The sequence below is a fragment of the Apis dorsata genome, unplaced genomic scaffold, assembly GCF_000469605.1.
Source record: "Apis dorsata unplaced genomic scaffold, Apis dorsata 1.3 scaffold_207, whole genome shotgun sequence".
Taxonomy (NCBI): domain Eukaryota; kingdom Metazoa; phylum Arthropoda; class Insecta; order Hymenoptera; family Apidae; genus Apis; species Apis dorsata.
The window spans coordinates 887543-901371 of NW_006263491.1; the positions used below are offsets into that span (position 1 = coordinate 887543).

The 13829-nt window shown below is 22.9% G+C and overlaps 1 protein-coding gene across 3 annotated transcripts in view; it reads left to right on the forward strand.

Moving 5' to 3' along the window:
- Nucleotides 1-13829, forward strand: part of LOC102677296 (mitogen-activated protein kinase-binding protein 1) — a 150587-nt gene that overhangs the window by 114056 nt on the left and 22702 nt on the right. For all 3 annotated transcript variants that reach the window (XM_006615012.2, XM_031510134.1, XM_006615013.2), the window contains one exon: nt 10180-10402. In XM_006615012.2, the coding sequence (XP_006615075.1) occupies nt 10180-10402 (223 nt within the window). The remainder of the gene's footprint in view (nt 1-10179; nt 10403-13829) is intronic.

Here is a 13829-nt window from a genome sequence, read left to right on the forward strand (position 1 = left end):
TTCTAATCTATCAATATATCATTATAATTATAATCTATCAATATGTTTTAATAAAAATTGTTTATATATTATAATTATTTATATATATTATTATTTATATAACTTTAAAAATATTATTTTTTCAATGTATATTTATTAGAATTTTTTTAAATAAATTTTCTTTTTATTATCCTCTATACGTTACCATTTTCAGATAGTAATTTCAGCAACGAAATCGATTCGATCATCATCACGAAGGTCTTGGAGCTTTTCATTTCACGCTAATTATACGAAACTCTCTCGTCCGTATGCCAAACATGAGATTAAATTTTTCTTCAAGGGCAAATATTCAACGTGGCATTTTCTTCGCTCGTTGAGAAAGTTCACATCGAGTGATTCTAGGTTTCCTTTTAATGTAAAATAAATAAGTAGAATAAATAAAATAAATAAAAAAAAAAATTTTAAAGATAGTGATTTAATAAAATAATACATTTAATACATAACTTAATAAGCAAAAGATTAGATAGATTAAAATAAATTTAAAATATATAAATATATAATATATAATATATAAATAAAATAATAATAAGATATAGATAAATATATATAAAATATAGATAAAATATAGATAATATTTAAATATAAAATATAAAATATAGATAATATTTAAATATTTAAAATATAAAATATAGATAAATATATATAGATAAAATAAATTTAAAATTTTATTAAATTTTTGTAAAAAAAAATTTTGTAAAATTTTGTCTTAAATTTTGAATTTTTGTTGAATTTTTACATTAAGAAAATTAAGAACTGAAGAAAAAAATAATATAGAATAGAATAAAATATTCTATTGTATTGTTTAAAATTAGATTAATTAAAGGATGTGATATCAATGATTTTTCAAACATTTGGAATTCAAGTTTAAAGATAATTAGTTATTATTTGATTAATTAGTTACTATTGGCAACTTATTTTAAGAATCTTTTAAAATCTCCAAATCGTTATCCCTCTGTAACAAGAAAGGCTTTATAATTCCCATGAGTAGTTTTGCAGTGTTTAGAAATAGCATTCAAATATAATATTTTTAAAAACTTTGTTTTCTTGCAGAAATAATTATGAATAATTTTTTCTATCACAATTGTCTATTCGAAAGCATTATCAATCACTAAAAGGAAAGATAAGAGAAAAATTGGTCCGTATATCTATTGAAAACGAAGAAAGTCCCTTATAGTAATTAGATGGTGCAGCCAAGCAACTGAAAACGGTATTGTGCGTTCCGACAACACACTGCCAGAATTAGTGACCACAGGACAATCTTTTCCGACTAACGAGCAAACGTGTTACATGTTCGAATAGGACGAGCAAGAAAACGAGAGTTTTTGTATTTTTCTTCAAATACACTTGTATTAGTTATAAATGTATAATAGAGAACAAAAATTAAGTTAAAATCATGTAACATTGTTACATATTTAAATTTTAATTATTGTATATTCTTATAATATATAAATTATTTAGTTAACAATTAAAACTAATATTTATAATTATGATTTTAAGATAAATTATTGAGATTAAGTTTGAAGAAAATTAACCAATTGCACAAAAATAAATAAATAATATAAATAATTTAAAATTAATAATTATAATTAATTTTCTTTATTACAATTACTGCCTGTAATTATGCATATTCTTTATGATAATATTAGTTAATATTATATGTTTAAAAAATTCATTTTATTCTTTTAATTATTCACGAGATCTTAAAATTTTTAATACATTTAAATCTAGATTTAATACTTGTTATTCAAATAATTTTATATATTTTTAATAGTACCTCTTCAAATTTTTCATTTAACGTAATTCCTAATATTTATAAACTGGAATCTCATTTTAAAGAAAAACAGTTACTTAAATAATTATTAAAGATATTAATCATTTGTCAAATTTAACCGTTGATATAATAAATAATTTCTTTAATATCTTTATTTTCTCCAAATTATTTTTTCTTTAATTGCAAGTTAAATTTTCTGTAATCAATTTTCATACTTCATAATTTCTTTCAGAATGATATTTAATGGCATTATAAATTTCATTACACAAAAGTTCATTGGTAATAATATAATAAATTTTATTACATATTATAATAAATAAATATTTTCAATTTATATTTTCGAATTTGATATCATTATGATACTTTTCGTTCAATAATAATCTCTTTTACATTAAACCTAATATATAATAAGTAATATTACAATCTATCAACAATCAATAATAAAAATTGAGAAATTTTGAAATCATAACTATATACACGATTATAATCACGATAACAATCATATGATTGAACGAAACATTTAACGACACGTGAAAACACGGAACATTTGCCATAATCGAGCCTTCTATCACGAAACGAGGATCGTTCAGGAAGATTCGTATCGTGACCCATCACTGTCATCGAGATGGAAAAGAACGAGCCGTTCTAAATCAGCCGGTTCCATCGACCAACTTATTAGATACGTTGTCGTCGGCTGGTTTCCATGCTCGATAATCGACCTAGTGACCTTTATACTAGCGACCTTACATGTTCCTCGCTCCACACGCAACCCGCGGCTAGAAATTACAGTCACAGGCTTCCTGGTGCATTGCTCGGACTCTTGCGAGACTTTCGTCGTATGGAGTTTTTGCCACGGAGATAACGTTGCCATAACGGTACGCTCGAATACCATCACTCGACAACATGTGAGAAAATATTGTTCTTTCTATTTAGAGCATTTGGTAATATAAATGTCTAGTGATTTTTCTCAATTTCGACAATATAACTGCATGTTAAATGAATTGAAGTCGAGTAAGAGAATTTGATCGATTATGTTATCTTATTGATAGTTTTTGATGTATCGATAATATTAAAATATTATTATTAATGTAAAGAAAAAAAGATTAGAGTTGTGGTTTTTTCTTATTTAAAATTATTACTAAAATAATATTAAAGAAAATCATCTGTAATAAATTGTACAATAAGTATAAATAAATTTTATTGAAAAATTACATTATAATCTATTTCAATTTTTATTTATTTGTTTATTTGTACTAATGCCTTAACGATATTTTAAATATCAAAAACTTAATGAAATGTCATTAATTTATAAATAATAACTTCGATATGATAATAACAACTTTGAATAAATAAGAATTTAAATATATACATATATATAAAATAATATATATAAAAAATTAATAAAATTTTTCAATCTATAGTTAATAATTTCAATAATAGCAACTTTGAATAAGAAAAAAATAAGAATTTTCTTTATTTTTATATTTGAATAATATCATTAATTATTATATATATTTATAAATAAATATTTATAATTATATTATATATAATTAAAATATCTTATTGATTTTTATGAAACATTTATAATATATTAAAATAACAAAAAAATATATTAATTTCTTGAGTTTCCTTAATTGATCTTTTATTTTAATAATAAAATTAAAATTCTAGTATTACAGTGTCAAAAAAGTTACGAAACCACAGTATTGCTCAATTAAATATTGCACTTTCTATCCGTTTAACTATTATGGAATTATACCAAGCAATACCTAGAATTGCTTCGAGCGACGATGCGTGTAATCTGAGACATACGATGAAATATGTGTAGTTGAATTATCGCTACTATCTATCAAATAGTTATCGAGATACGAAAAATAAAATTTTCATTTTTTTTTTATTTTATAATCGTAGAATTATTTTAATATGTTAATATTAATGTTTTTTCAATAAAAAATGATCTTGAATACGATTATATTTAAATGATTTTCAATGATAAAAATAATATGCAATATATTCCAGAAACTTACGATGCATAGCGTAAAACAATTACTATTCGCTTTAGTTTTGATCATATGGCAATTGATCGCATATTATTATCTTAATTAATTTTTGTACAAATAACAATTGAACATTTAAGAAAAATATTGTAAATTTTTTGATTTGTTGATAATAGTTAGTTTAAATCTAAAATTGACTCGATATCGTGGTCAGTATGATAAGTGGTAGGTGCGTTAAGTACGTCTCGTCGCGAGACGACTCTTCTTATTAGAGAGGTCTCACGTACTTACTCGACGCGAAAAGGCTTAAAGCTATTCACAGACATGCTTGGTTTCTCTATCCTTTTTTATCTTTTGGATTTTATAATTTTCATTATATAATTTCTAGTATGTGGTACAAAAATATTTTGCATGTCTCTTTTCATCAAAATAAATACGATTGGTTATTTTGAATACATCAAATATAGAGATGCTTAGTTAATTTTTCAGATCTATATTTATTTTTTTCTCATTAATTAAAGTTTTGAATCTCAAGTCAATTTCTAATATATGGATTATATATATAATTAAATTAGATATAATTATTATTCAATAAGAAAAAAAAAACCAAATTTTCTATTCATTTGAAGTGACGAGTCTTGATGCTGTTATTTAATGTATATATTTCATTTCATCTTATTTGTATTTATATTTTTATTTTGTCGAGTTCTAAAAAAAATTTTGGAAACAAAAAGAAATTAAATGCAAAAATTATTGAAAAAAAAGAATTTATATTCCGAACTTAATTTTAACTAATAATAAATTTAATCGAACACTACTAACAATTATAAAAATAAAAATCTATTAATTATTATTATTACCAAAAGTTCACACGTATGAATGAAATCATATAATAAATCATATAATCGTTTTATTTTTATTAGTAAACAGTTTAGGAAAATAGAATTATTAGAAATATATAATTAAATCATTTATCCTATTTAAATCAATAAATAAATTTAAATTTACATTCAAAATTTTTCTCGTTCTTCGAAAATGCGAATTCTCAATAAAATTTTCTTTTCGAAATAATCTTCGATAACAAAGATTTGAGTGCAAAGTTCGCGTGGGAAAAGTGGATTTTGAGGTTAATCGAATGAAAAGTGTATATCGGCCCCGAGCAAAACTTTACTTACAAGTTCATTCTCTCTCACTTGTGTACACGATATGATACACTCGACGAGGATGAAAAACCTCGGGAACAAGCTACGATTTCTCTATGGTTTCCACGTGTTCCTTTCAGACGCGCCTAACACGATTCGAATGCGATTCGAATTCACCTCGAGACGCGTTCCCACGCAAACCTTTCAGCTAGACAAAAGTAGACCACATGCGACGATTTAATCGAGCTTAGTTTAACGATGGACGCGATTCGAAGATTCTAATTTCGGTGAAAACGAGAGGGAATATACAGGTTTAACCATTCCTTTCCCATATACAGTCCCTGTTCTTTAACAATAGTGCCTCAATAGTAAATACAAAATCATCTCTACCATTTCTTCAAACTATTTCACTGAATCTCAGTTTTTTTTACGTACATATCAGAGAATGGTTGAATGTAGATATCTTTTTATTTTGGACGGACTTATTGTTTCTCACTTTCACTAAAAAATAAGCGAATCAAAAATACAACAACGTTGACACTTTCTGGAATATTTACCTTTCTCATTAAACACAACAGTCTTAATAGTCAATTTACTACTGATGATATTCACATAATGATAAAAAAGGATATAATGGACTTTGTTGTTGTTGTAATTATTATATTGTAAAAAAATAATTAATAAAGCATAATTAAAGCATGGCATCAAGTGAAAGATACATTGATTTAAACATATATTCACATCGTATTGTAGGTTATGAAAGAAACAAATAGATGGTTTGGAGGTTATGATTTCGAACGTATATTGAAAACACATATATTTAATATATTTATGTTATATTCGATATATTTTTCATCATGTTTTAAATATCTACGTATCTTAAACTTGTCTTTAAAAACACAGATGTATAATATATTTATATATAAATATACGTTAAATAAGATCTTTATATATATTCATCTTAAAATTGTATATTAATGTTTTTAACTTGCTTATTATTGATTATCACGTGCTAGTTGCCATCAATGGGCTTTCCTTAAAGAAATAATAACAAGATTAGAAGATAAATCTAATAAACGGAAAACTGTTTGAACTTCTAGTCGTATATCTATCCGTTTTTGGCGAACCGAAAACGAACGACCGGAAACATGGCGGATATGCATGACGGGCGACTCATTCGCAAATAGAATCTAATCAAACACTTGAACATAGACGCGCTTAATTGATTCATAGAAGAAATTGCTCGCGATTATCGATCGGCGAAAATTGTGCACTATTTGTTTTGAATGATGAAATTATGTGCTCACAATCATTTCTACATAATTTTTCTACTACTACTATTGCGCCATCCTGTGTTAAAATGACGAAACAAAATTATATTCATATATTATCCTTTAATTGATTTGCAAAATATATGATTTGCAAGTTGCAAAGATATACAATCATATCTTTTGGATTCATTTTATTGATAAAATATTTGTTTTTTATTATTTCAATTTAATCTATTAATCTTTAATTTTAATAATAATTTTTAAATAGCAAATAGGGATAGCAAAAAATTTATAAATCGACGTATTTATCATCAATCAATATATGGATAATTAATCGGTATATTGTTGTAATAAAATATTGATGTTTATAATATAATTGATATTTCGATATCAATATTTTTTTTACTTATTTAAGAAGGAAAAGATTTTTTAGGAATTTTGATAAAAATTTTTGTAAAATTTATTTTATATCAGAACATAAAAAGTTTATAAAAATCATTAATTCATTAATTCATTATTTGTTTGATACACTATCTAAAAATGTTCTTGCTATATAAATAATTTCTTCTTTATTTTAATGAAAATAAATGATACCATTATAATTTTTTAATGAATGAAAAATATAATTATAAAATTATATTTAAAAATATTAAAATCCGAAAAATGCTAATGGTTTCAATATCAATTGCCATATAATTTAATCGATAATAAAGATATCGATATTTTTTATCGTTATATGTTGATATCTAGAAATCGATATATTGTTGCCATTTTTATCTTTAAGAATGTAAGTAAATTTATAAATAAAATTTTTGAGAGTATTGGATACTGCCTTGAATTTTTTTTTTCAAAATTAAATTTCATTTTCAATGCAGTATTTTTTAATGGAAAAATAATTTTCGAGAATTTTATTCTCAAATGTATTCGTGCTTTGGAACATTTGCCTTTCATCGATGTCGTGCGATTCGAATCAATCGTTTACCAATCGAGAATATAAAGAGACCGACATCTAACTTGGTCGCCAGTTTAGATCGTGACTTTTTGTAAGACTATAAACAGTTATAAACAGCTAGCGACAAGAAAGTAGCACATATTTTTTTTAGCATTGTAATTGTATAAGTTAGGTTTAGTGCTTGGATATTTTATGCCATTAATTTAGCTTTAGTGCAACAACCTACGTGACTTTTCATCAAGGATCAACGTTAAACGTTTATTGTTATTTATCCTTATATTATATATGATCTTTATTTTGATTCTTAACTAGTATTTTTAAAAGAATTTTTTACTGTAAAGAAAATGTAAAATGTAGAGAATATATCATCATGTATATATCATTACAACTTAAGCCATCGTGTAAAAATTAGGTTATGTTTAAAATTTATATATCTACGAATTTTATGTATATATATATATGAAAAGATCACATCGTATCATATCATCGTGTCACATCATCAATTACCAAGTCTTCATTAACAATCCTAATTTGCTTCCTTTTTATTGCTTCTTAAAGTATTTATAAGAAATTTATAAGCAAAGTTAATGTAGATTTTAAAAAGAAAAATTTATGTTTATATTAAAAAATATATGTGTATATTATATGTTTTAATTAGAATTGAATACTTTCTTATTGAATACTATGCGTCAATTTTTAATTTACATTATTATATAATAATAACATTAATAACATTATTATATAATTTATCATATTTTATAATTTTAATAACATTATTATATATTATATATTATTATCATAATTTATAATTTCATACGAAAGTAAACAATAATCAATCAAAACATAATACAAATACTCTACATTTTTACATAACCTATATAATTTTTTTACATCTAGTAATTCTTACTTTTAATCTTTGAAAATTCAAAATAGGTTGGAAAAATTCGGACGAAATCGGTTGAAGTCTCAATATTTTTATACTGTTTTGGTTTCCGAATTTTTCCGATCTATCCCGAATCTACTATATTATCAAATACTTGATATTTTCAATTAATTTAAATTGAATAACTAACATGCATCATCGATAATATTTGTCATCCAAGAACAAAAAAATTTCCAGTCAATTTAGTTTTACAGATTTAATGTGAAAATTACAGTGAAATTACATTATGTTTGTGTTTTGTTAACATAACATCAGAACAAGTGCAAAAGAAATATCGCTCCGTTAGGATTGAGTTTATTGACACGTTGCGGTTTAGGGTGACAGGCGAATAAATCGCCTTTGCAGACAACGAGATGCAACGAGCCGCACGAGTCGCGTTTCGTATTACCACAATAACCGCGTGCCTATTTACACTTAGCCAGTGGTGCTCGTTAACACATTTAGAGAATACGATTGTACGATTCTTTTTTTCATATCTCGTTCAGAAACCGTTGGATGTTTTATATTATTAAGCATTGTTATCATTTAGAATCTGGATATTGTAATGTACATATTTATTTTAGATTTCTATTCTATATTAATTTTTTTATTTTTTTATAATTTCATAATTTCTTATTTCTTTTAATTTTTTGAAACATGCAATAATAAGAATATAAATAAGAAAAGTTCTTAGCTTATATTTATATAAAAAATAATTTTTATATTTTGAATATATAAATATATAAGTTTTAATTCTGTAAATATATTAAAAAATAGAAATTTTTTGATATACGAATTAATAGAATTAAAAATAAATATTTTTTTATCTATTCATTATTGTAAGTCGAGAAAAATAAAATTCATCGAATTAATTCAAATTCATCGAATTAATTCGAATTAAAAAAATATGATTTGAAATAATTCTAAAGTGAGTGTCACTGAATTAAAACCGTGTACTTAAGTTTCTAATACGTTATTCAAATTGACCAAGAAACACGTACGCGTGCTCGACATTTGCAAACAAGCGTTACTAATTTTCTTCTCGTGACACATTCATTTGCTGCGAATATTTTGTTACATATTATCGATTGAATTTATAAGAATTTCACAAAAATCATTAAATCAAATTGATTTTGAAAGAAACAGTTTCTATAATAACATATAAAAAATATAAATATTGAGGGAAATAAGTTATTCAAGTATTATTCAAATATTTAATTAAATATTTAATATTTATAAGTCCATCAAATTACATTTATATTATATATATATATCTTTTATATTTATTATTTCTACAAAATACAAAAATATCCTGCAAATAATATCTTGTATATCTGTGATTATTATATACATTATATTTAAAAAAATAGATGTATATTATTCAATTTTATCAATAAAAATGAAAAGTTGGAATAAGATATATCCAATGTAAGCAATTATTCGTGTCACTTTCACTGGCAACCGGCAGATGGCAGAAAATTAAGTTATTGTTCATTCCTTCGAATCAACTACAATTTCATACGTCACGGAACTTGTCTTTACGACTCGTAATTAATGTTTGCAACGCGAATCCTTTTTTCTTTTCTTGCGGTTATTCCATAATTCCAATGGCGAATAGTTATAATTAAATGTTCAGTAAGGAGCTGGAAAGAAATTTTGCAGATTTACACTGAGGTAAAGCAAATATTCTTTTCTATCACACACTAATATGCAATGCTATATGATTTTATTTGTAGATGTGATACTTCATTCACTTCTAATTCAAATTTCAACTGTATATAACTTAATAAATAAATTTGACATTTCTCTATATTTTTGCAACTTTGTATTTATTTTGATCGAGTTTCCTACGAATATATATATATTAATATATAATATTTTAAATTCTATTTTGTATGCCTTTTTCACATTTTTTTCTTTGGCATTAATAAAATGTAAAAAAAAAAAATTTTTCTAGTGAATTCGAATTTTTACTCATTTTTCTCAAGTATTGTTTTTAAAAATGTTTTTAATAATATAAAAGAATTATTGATATTATTATTATCTGATAGAAAATAGCATAATCGAACAATTAATTTGTTTCAGCTGCACCGTAGTACTGTTCAATCCACGGAAGAATACCCAGGCTCACGTGTTGAACGCTTGTCGTAAAACAGTTACCTCTTTAGCGCTCGCTGGCGATGGAAGGTTTCTGGCGACTGGCGAGTGCGGCCATATGCCAAACGTCCGCGTCTGGGACATCTCTGACCCATACAATGCCGTGCAGTTCGCCGAGTTCTCCGGGCACAAGTATGGCATCAATTGCGTGGTAAGTAGTAATCAGATACAAATATAGCGATCAGAAGCAATCATAATATTTTTCATATCAAATTTATTATGAAAATATTTATCGAAGTTTAGAAAAAGCTTTCGAGATTTCGCTAAAAATTATATTTAATAGTTAATTGTGGATAAAATTGTTATCGTAATACAAAAAATGTCTATGTTTGTGAATTCTAAACATGAAACGTTTCTTATTTTAATAAATCATTTAATTCTTTCGTCGTTAACGATAACTATAATTATCAATTACAAGTATTATTTATTCGTTAAAATTTCGAATTAATTTCATTCTAATATATATTTTTTTTATCATTTTCTATCATTAGGTATTAAATATAAACATTTTTTTTGATAATTATTATACGATAAATCGAAAAAATATTTTTTACAATAATTTTATATAAAATAATATACAAATAAAATTTTAATTAATACTTTACAGAGATAATATGCAAATTAAAATTTTTTAATGTAGCAATAACTTAAAAATAATATAAATAAATTCAAGAATTTGCAAGTCAAAAAAATATTAATACATTTGTGCTAATTTATTATTTAATTTAGGCAATTTAATTTTGCATGAAATGAAGAAATAGTTTTACCTCCGTTATACTTTTATATCTATTTTACTTGATTAAATTGACATAAAATTATATTGCTTATTACTTGAAAAATAAACTTTAACAGACATTTTTATATTAATTATATTTTTACATTTTATAATAGAAAATCATGTTAAACTTCCTTTTTTTTTTTATTCAAAAACTTTGTGTAATATATTAATTGATAAGATTGTACTTTTTTTTTATTTACCTGATGTTTTTTTTTATATGATATTTTTCTAAACGATTCTAAATAAACGATTCATAACAGTTTCATAATTTCTTATTATGCATGTATATATATTTTTTCATAATTATATAATATTTTAATTATGTTTTATTTATATTTATATAGTTTTGCTCATTTATTTTACTCACTTTTAATTCAAGCAATATTAAAAAATATTATTTCTTTGTTCTTTTCGTTTTCATTAACACATTAACTTTTCTTTTATATATTCATTAATTAAAATATTTTTATCAAATATATTTGTATTTTAAATTTTTGATAGTTTGTTTCAGTTTAAATTAAAAATACAATCTTATGCTATTACAAATTAATCATTATACTATTTTTGCATGATATTCATTTCATAAAAATGAATATCATGATATTCATTCATCCTATAAAAAAAATTCACATGTACTTGTTACTAAATTTGTTATTTTTCTACTTTATGGAATAGTCTGTTCGCCATTCAGTAGTATAACTTGTTATTTCTCAGCCAACTGTGAATCACTAGCATTTACAGTAGTGTTCTTTTTAATATTTGGAATCAAAACCGGATCTGGGCATTTATCTAGTGAGATAATTTCTGTAAATTTGATTTAAACAAAATAATAATAATAATAATAATAATAATAAAAAATAATAATAATAAATGAATTTGATTATTGAATTAAATTAATTATTGAACTTAGAATATGGGAATTTTTATGGAAAAAGCATATTATGACAAAAAACATTATGAAAATAAGAACAAGATAATGACATTATTATATTTTAGAAAAAAATTGTTTATATTTATTCCTGTAGCATTTCTATATATATAAAAATTTATATTTCAAATATAATTGATAATGTTAATAAAATGGAATTATTTTATTTGAAATTCAAATAACTAAATAATCAAGAGATCATTTATCTATTCAAATAAATCAATATATATCATTTCAAATAATTATAACCATAACTATAACATATATTGATAATATGATTATTTCAAATTTTTATTTTTCAAATAGTTTATTTGAATAATATCCAATTTTTGTAAATATATAGTTAAAAATTTTAAAACTACGAATATGTTAAGTAAAAAAATAATTTTTATTTCATCAAGAAAAATTTCATTTCGGGAATTTTTATCGCATCTCTTTGTTCGTTTCTTTTGCATTCATCGAGGTTCCAACGTAAAATTACTTTTCGCAAAGACGAAAAAGGAGCTTTTCAACTCCCATTGCGACGAATATCAAGGGGGCACACTGGATGCTCACAATGAAAAAAAAAGAGTACGCTTTTATAATTTGATGAATTTATCATTTTCTACGCTTATTATTTTCTACTGCTCATATTAATTAAGATTCATCGTTTTTATTTCACGAATTTCACGTTTGTAAAAATTTATATAATTAAAAAGTTACTTTATGAACATATATTTAAAAAAAGAACACATTTTACTGATTTCAACAATTTCGAAACATATTGTCAATGACAAAAATTTGATCAATTTTTTATTATAAATATAAAATTATTCATTTTATTCATTGATATTATTACAATTTATGATAATATATTTTAATTACTAATTTTATTATTATTATAATAAAATTATAATAATTACTTTATTATTTTGTAATGAAAAACATTTTATATAATATTGATATTTGATTTTAGATATTTGATACATTCTAATATTATTATTTCTATAATTGTATGAAAGATCAAATATAAATCATAAATTTTTTATCAATTGATGCAGCTCAATAATCTCTATAAAAAAATAATAATTTATTTATTATTTTTTCGAGAATAATTAGTTTAGGAAATATTTTAATTTCAGTATTATATACTGTAGAATTGTAATTTTATACTAATATTGAAGCTAACATAAGAAAATTATGAAGTACTTTCCGATACATCTAACTAAAACAATATCGGATTATATTTAATTTAGTTTTATTTATTTTCAATTTATAAAAGAGAATTAAGTACATTATAATGTTTGAAATTTTTTAATATTTGAAATATAATAACTTTTTATATATTGAATATATTTTAACACAATAAGTGACTCATTTTTTATTTTCATTATTAATTTATATTGTTATATTAACAATTAATTTCCAAACAAAATTTCTATTAAAATTATGAAATTATATTTTGAATAGATTATAATTAAGATTTCGTTCGTTTCCTTTAATTAGGAATCTGAGGGAGAAAAATATTATATTATAATAAAAAATTTGCATTTTGTTTCATAACAATTGATGATTAACAACTAAACAGACAATATTATATTTATATATTAAAATTATTCACAAACATTTAAATTACAAAGTGATGTATATTCCAAAAGAGATGTATAAAAATATTATTCTCTTATATTGAACATATTTCAAGATCATTGAAATTTTTCCATACCATTTCAATCATCAACAAATATTCTGTCACCTCTATAATACATATTTAGCTAATTAATTTTTGAATAATAATAAACATACGACTTTCTATTTCAATATATCATTCTTCTCGAATCGTACGCAGAAAATTTTTTTTCGCAAAAAAAAAAAAAAAAAATATTAACGAAAGAC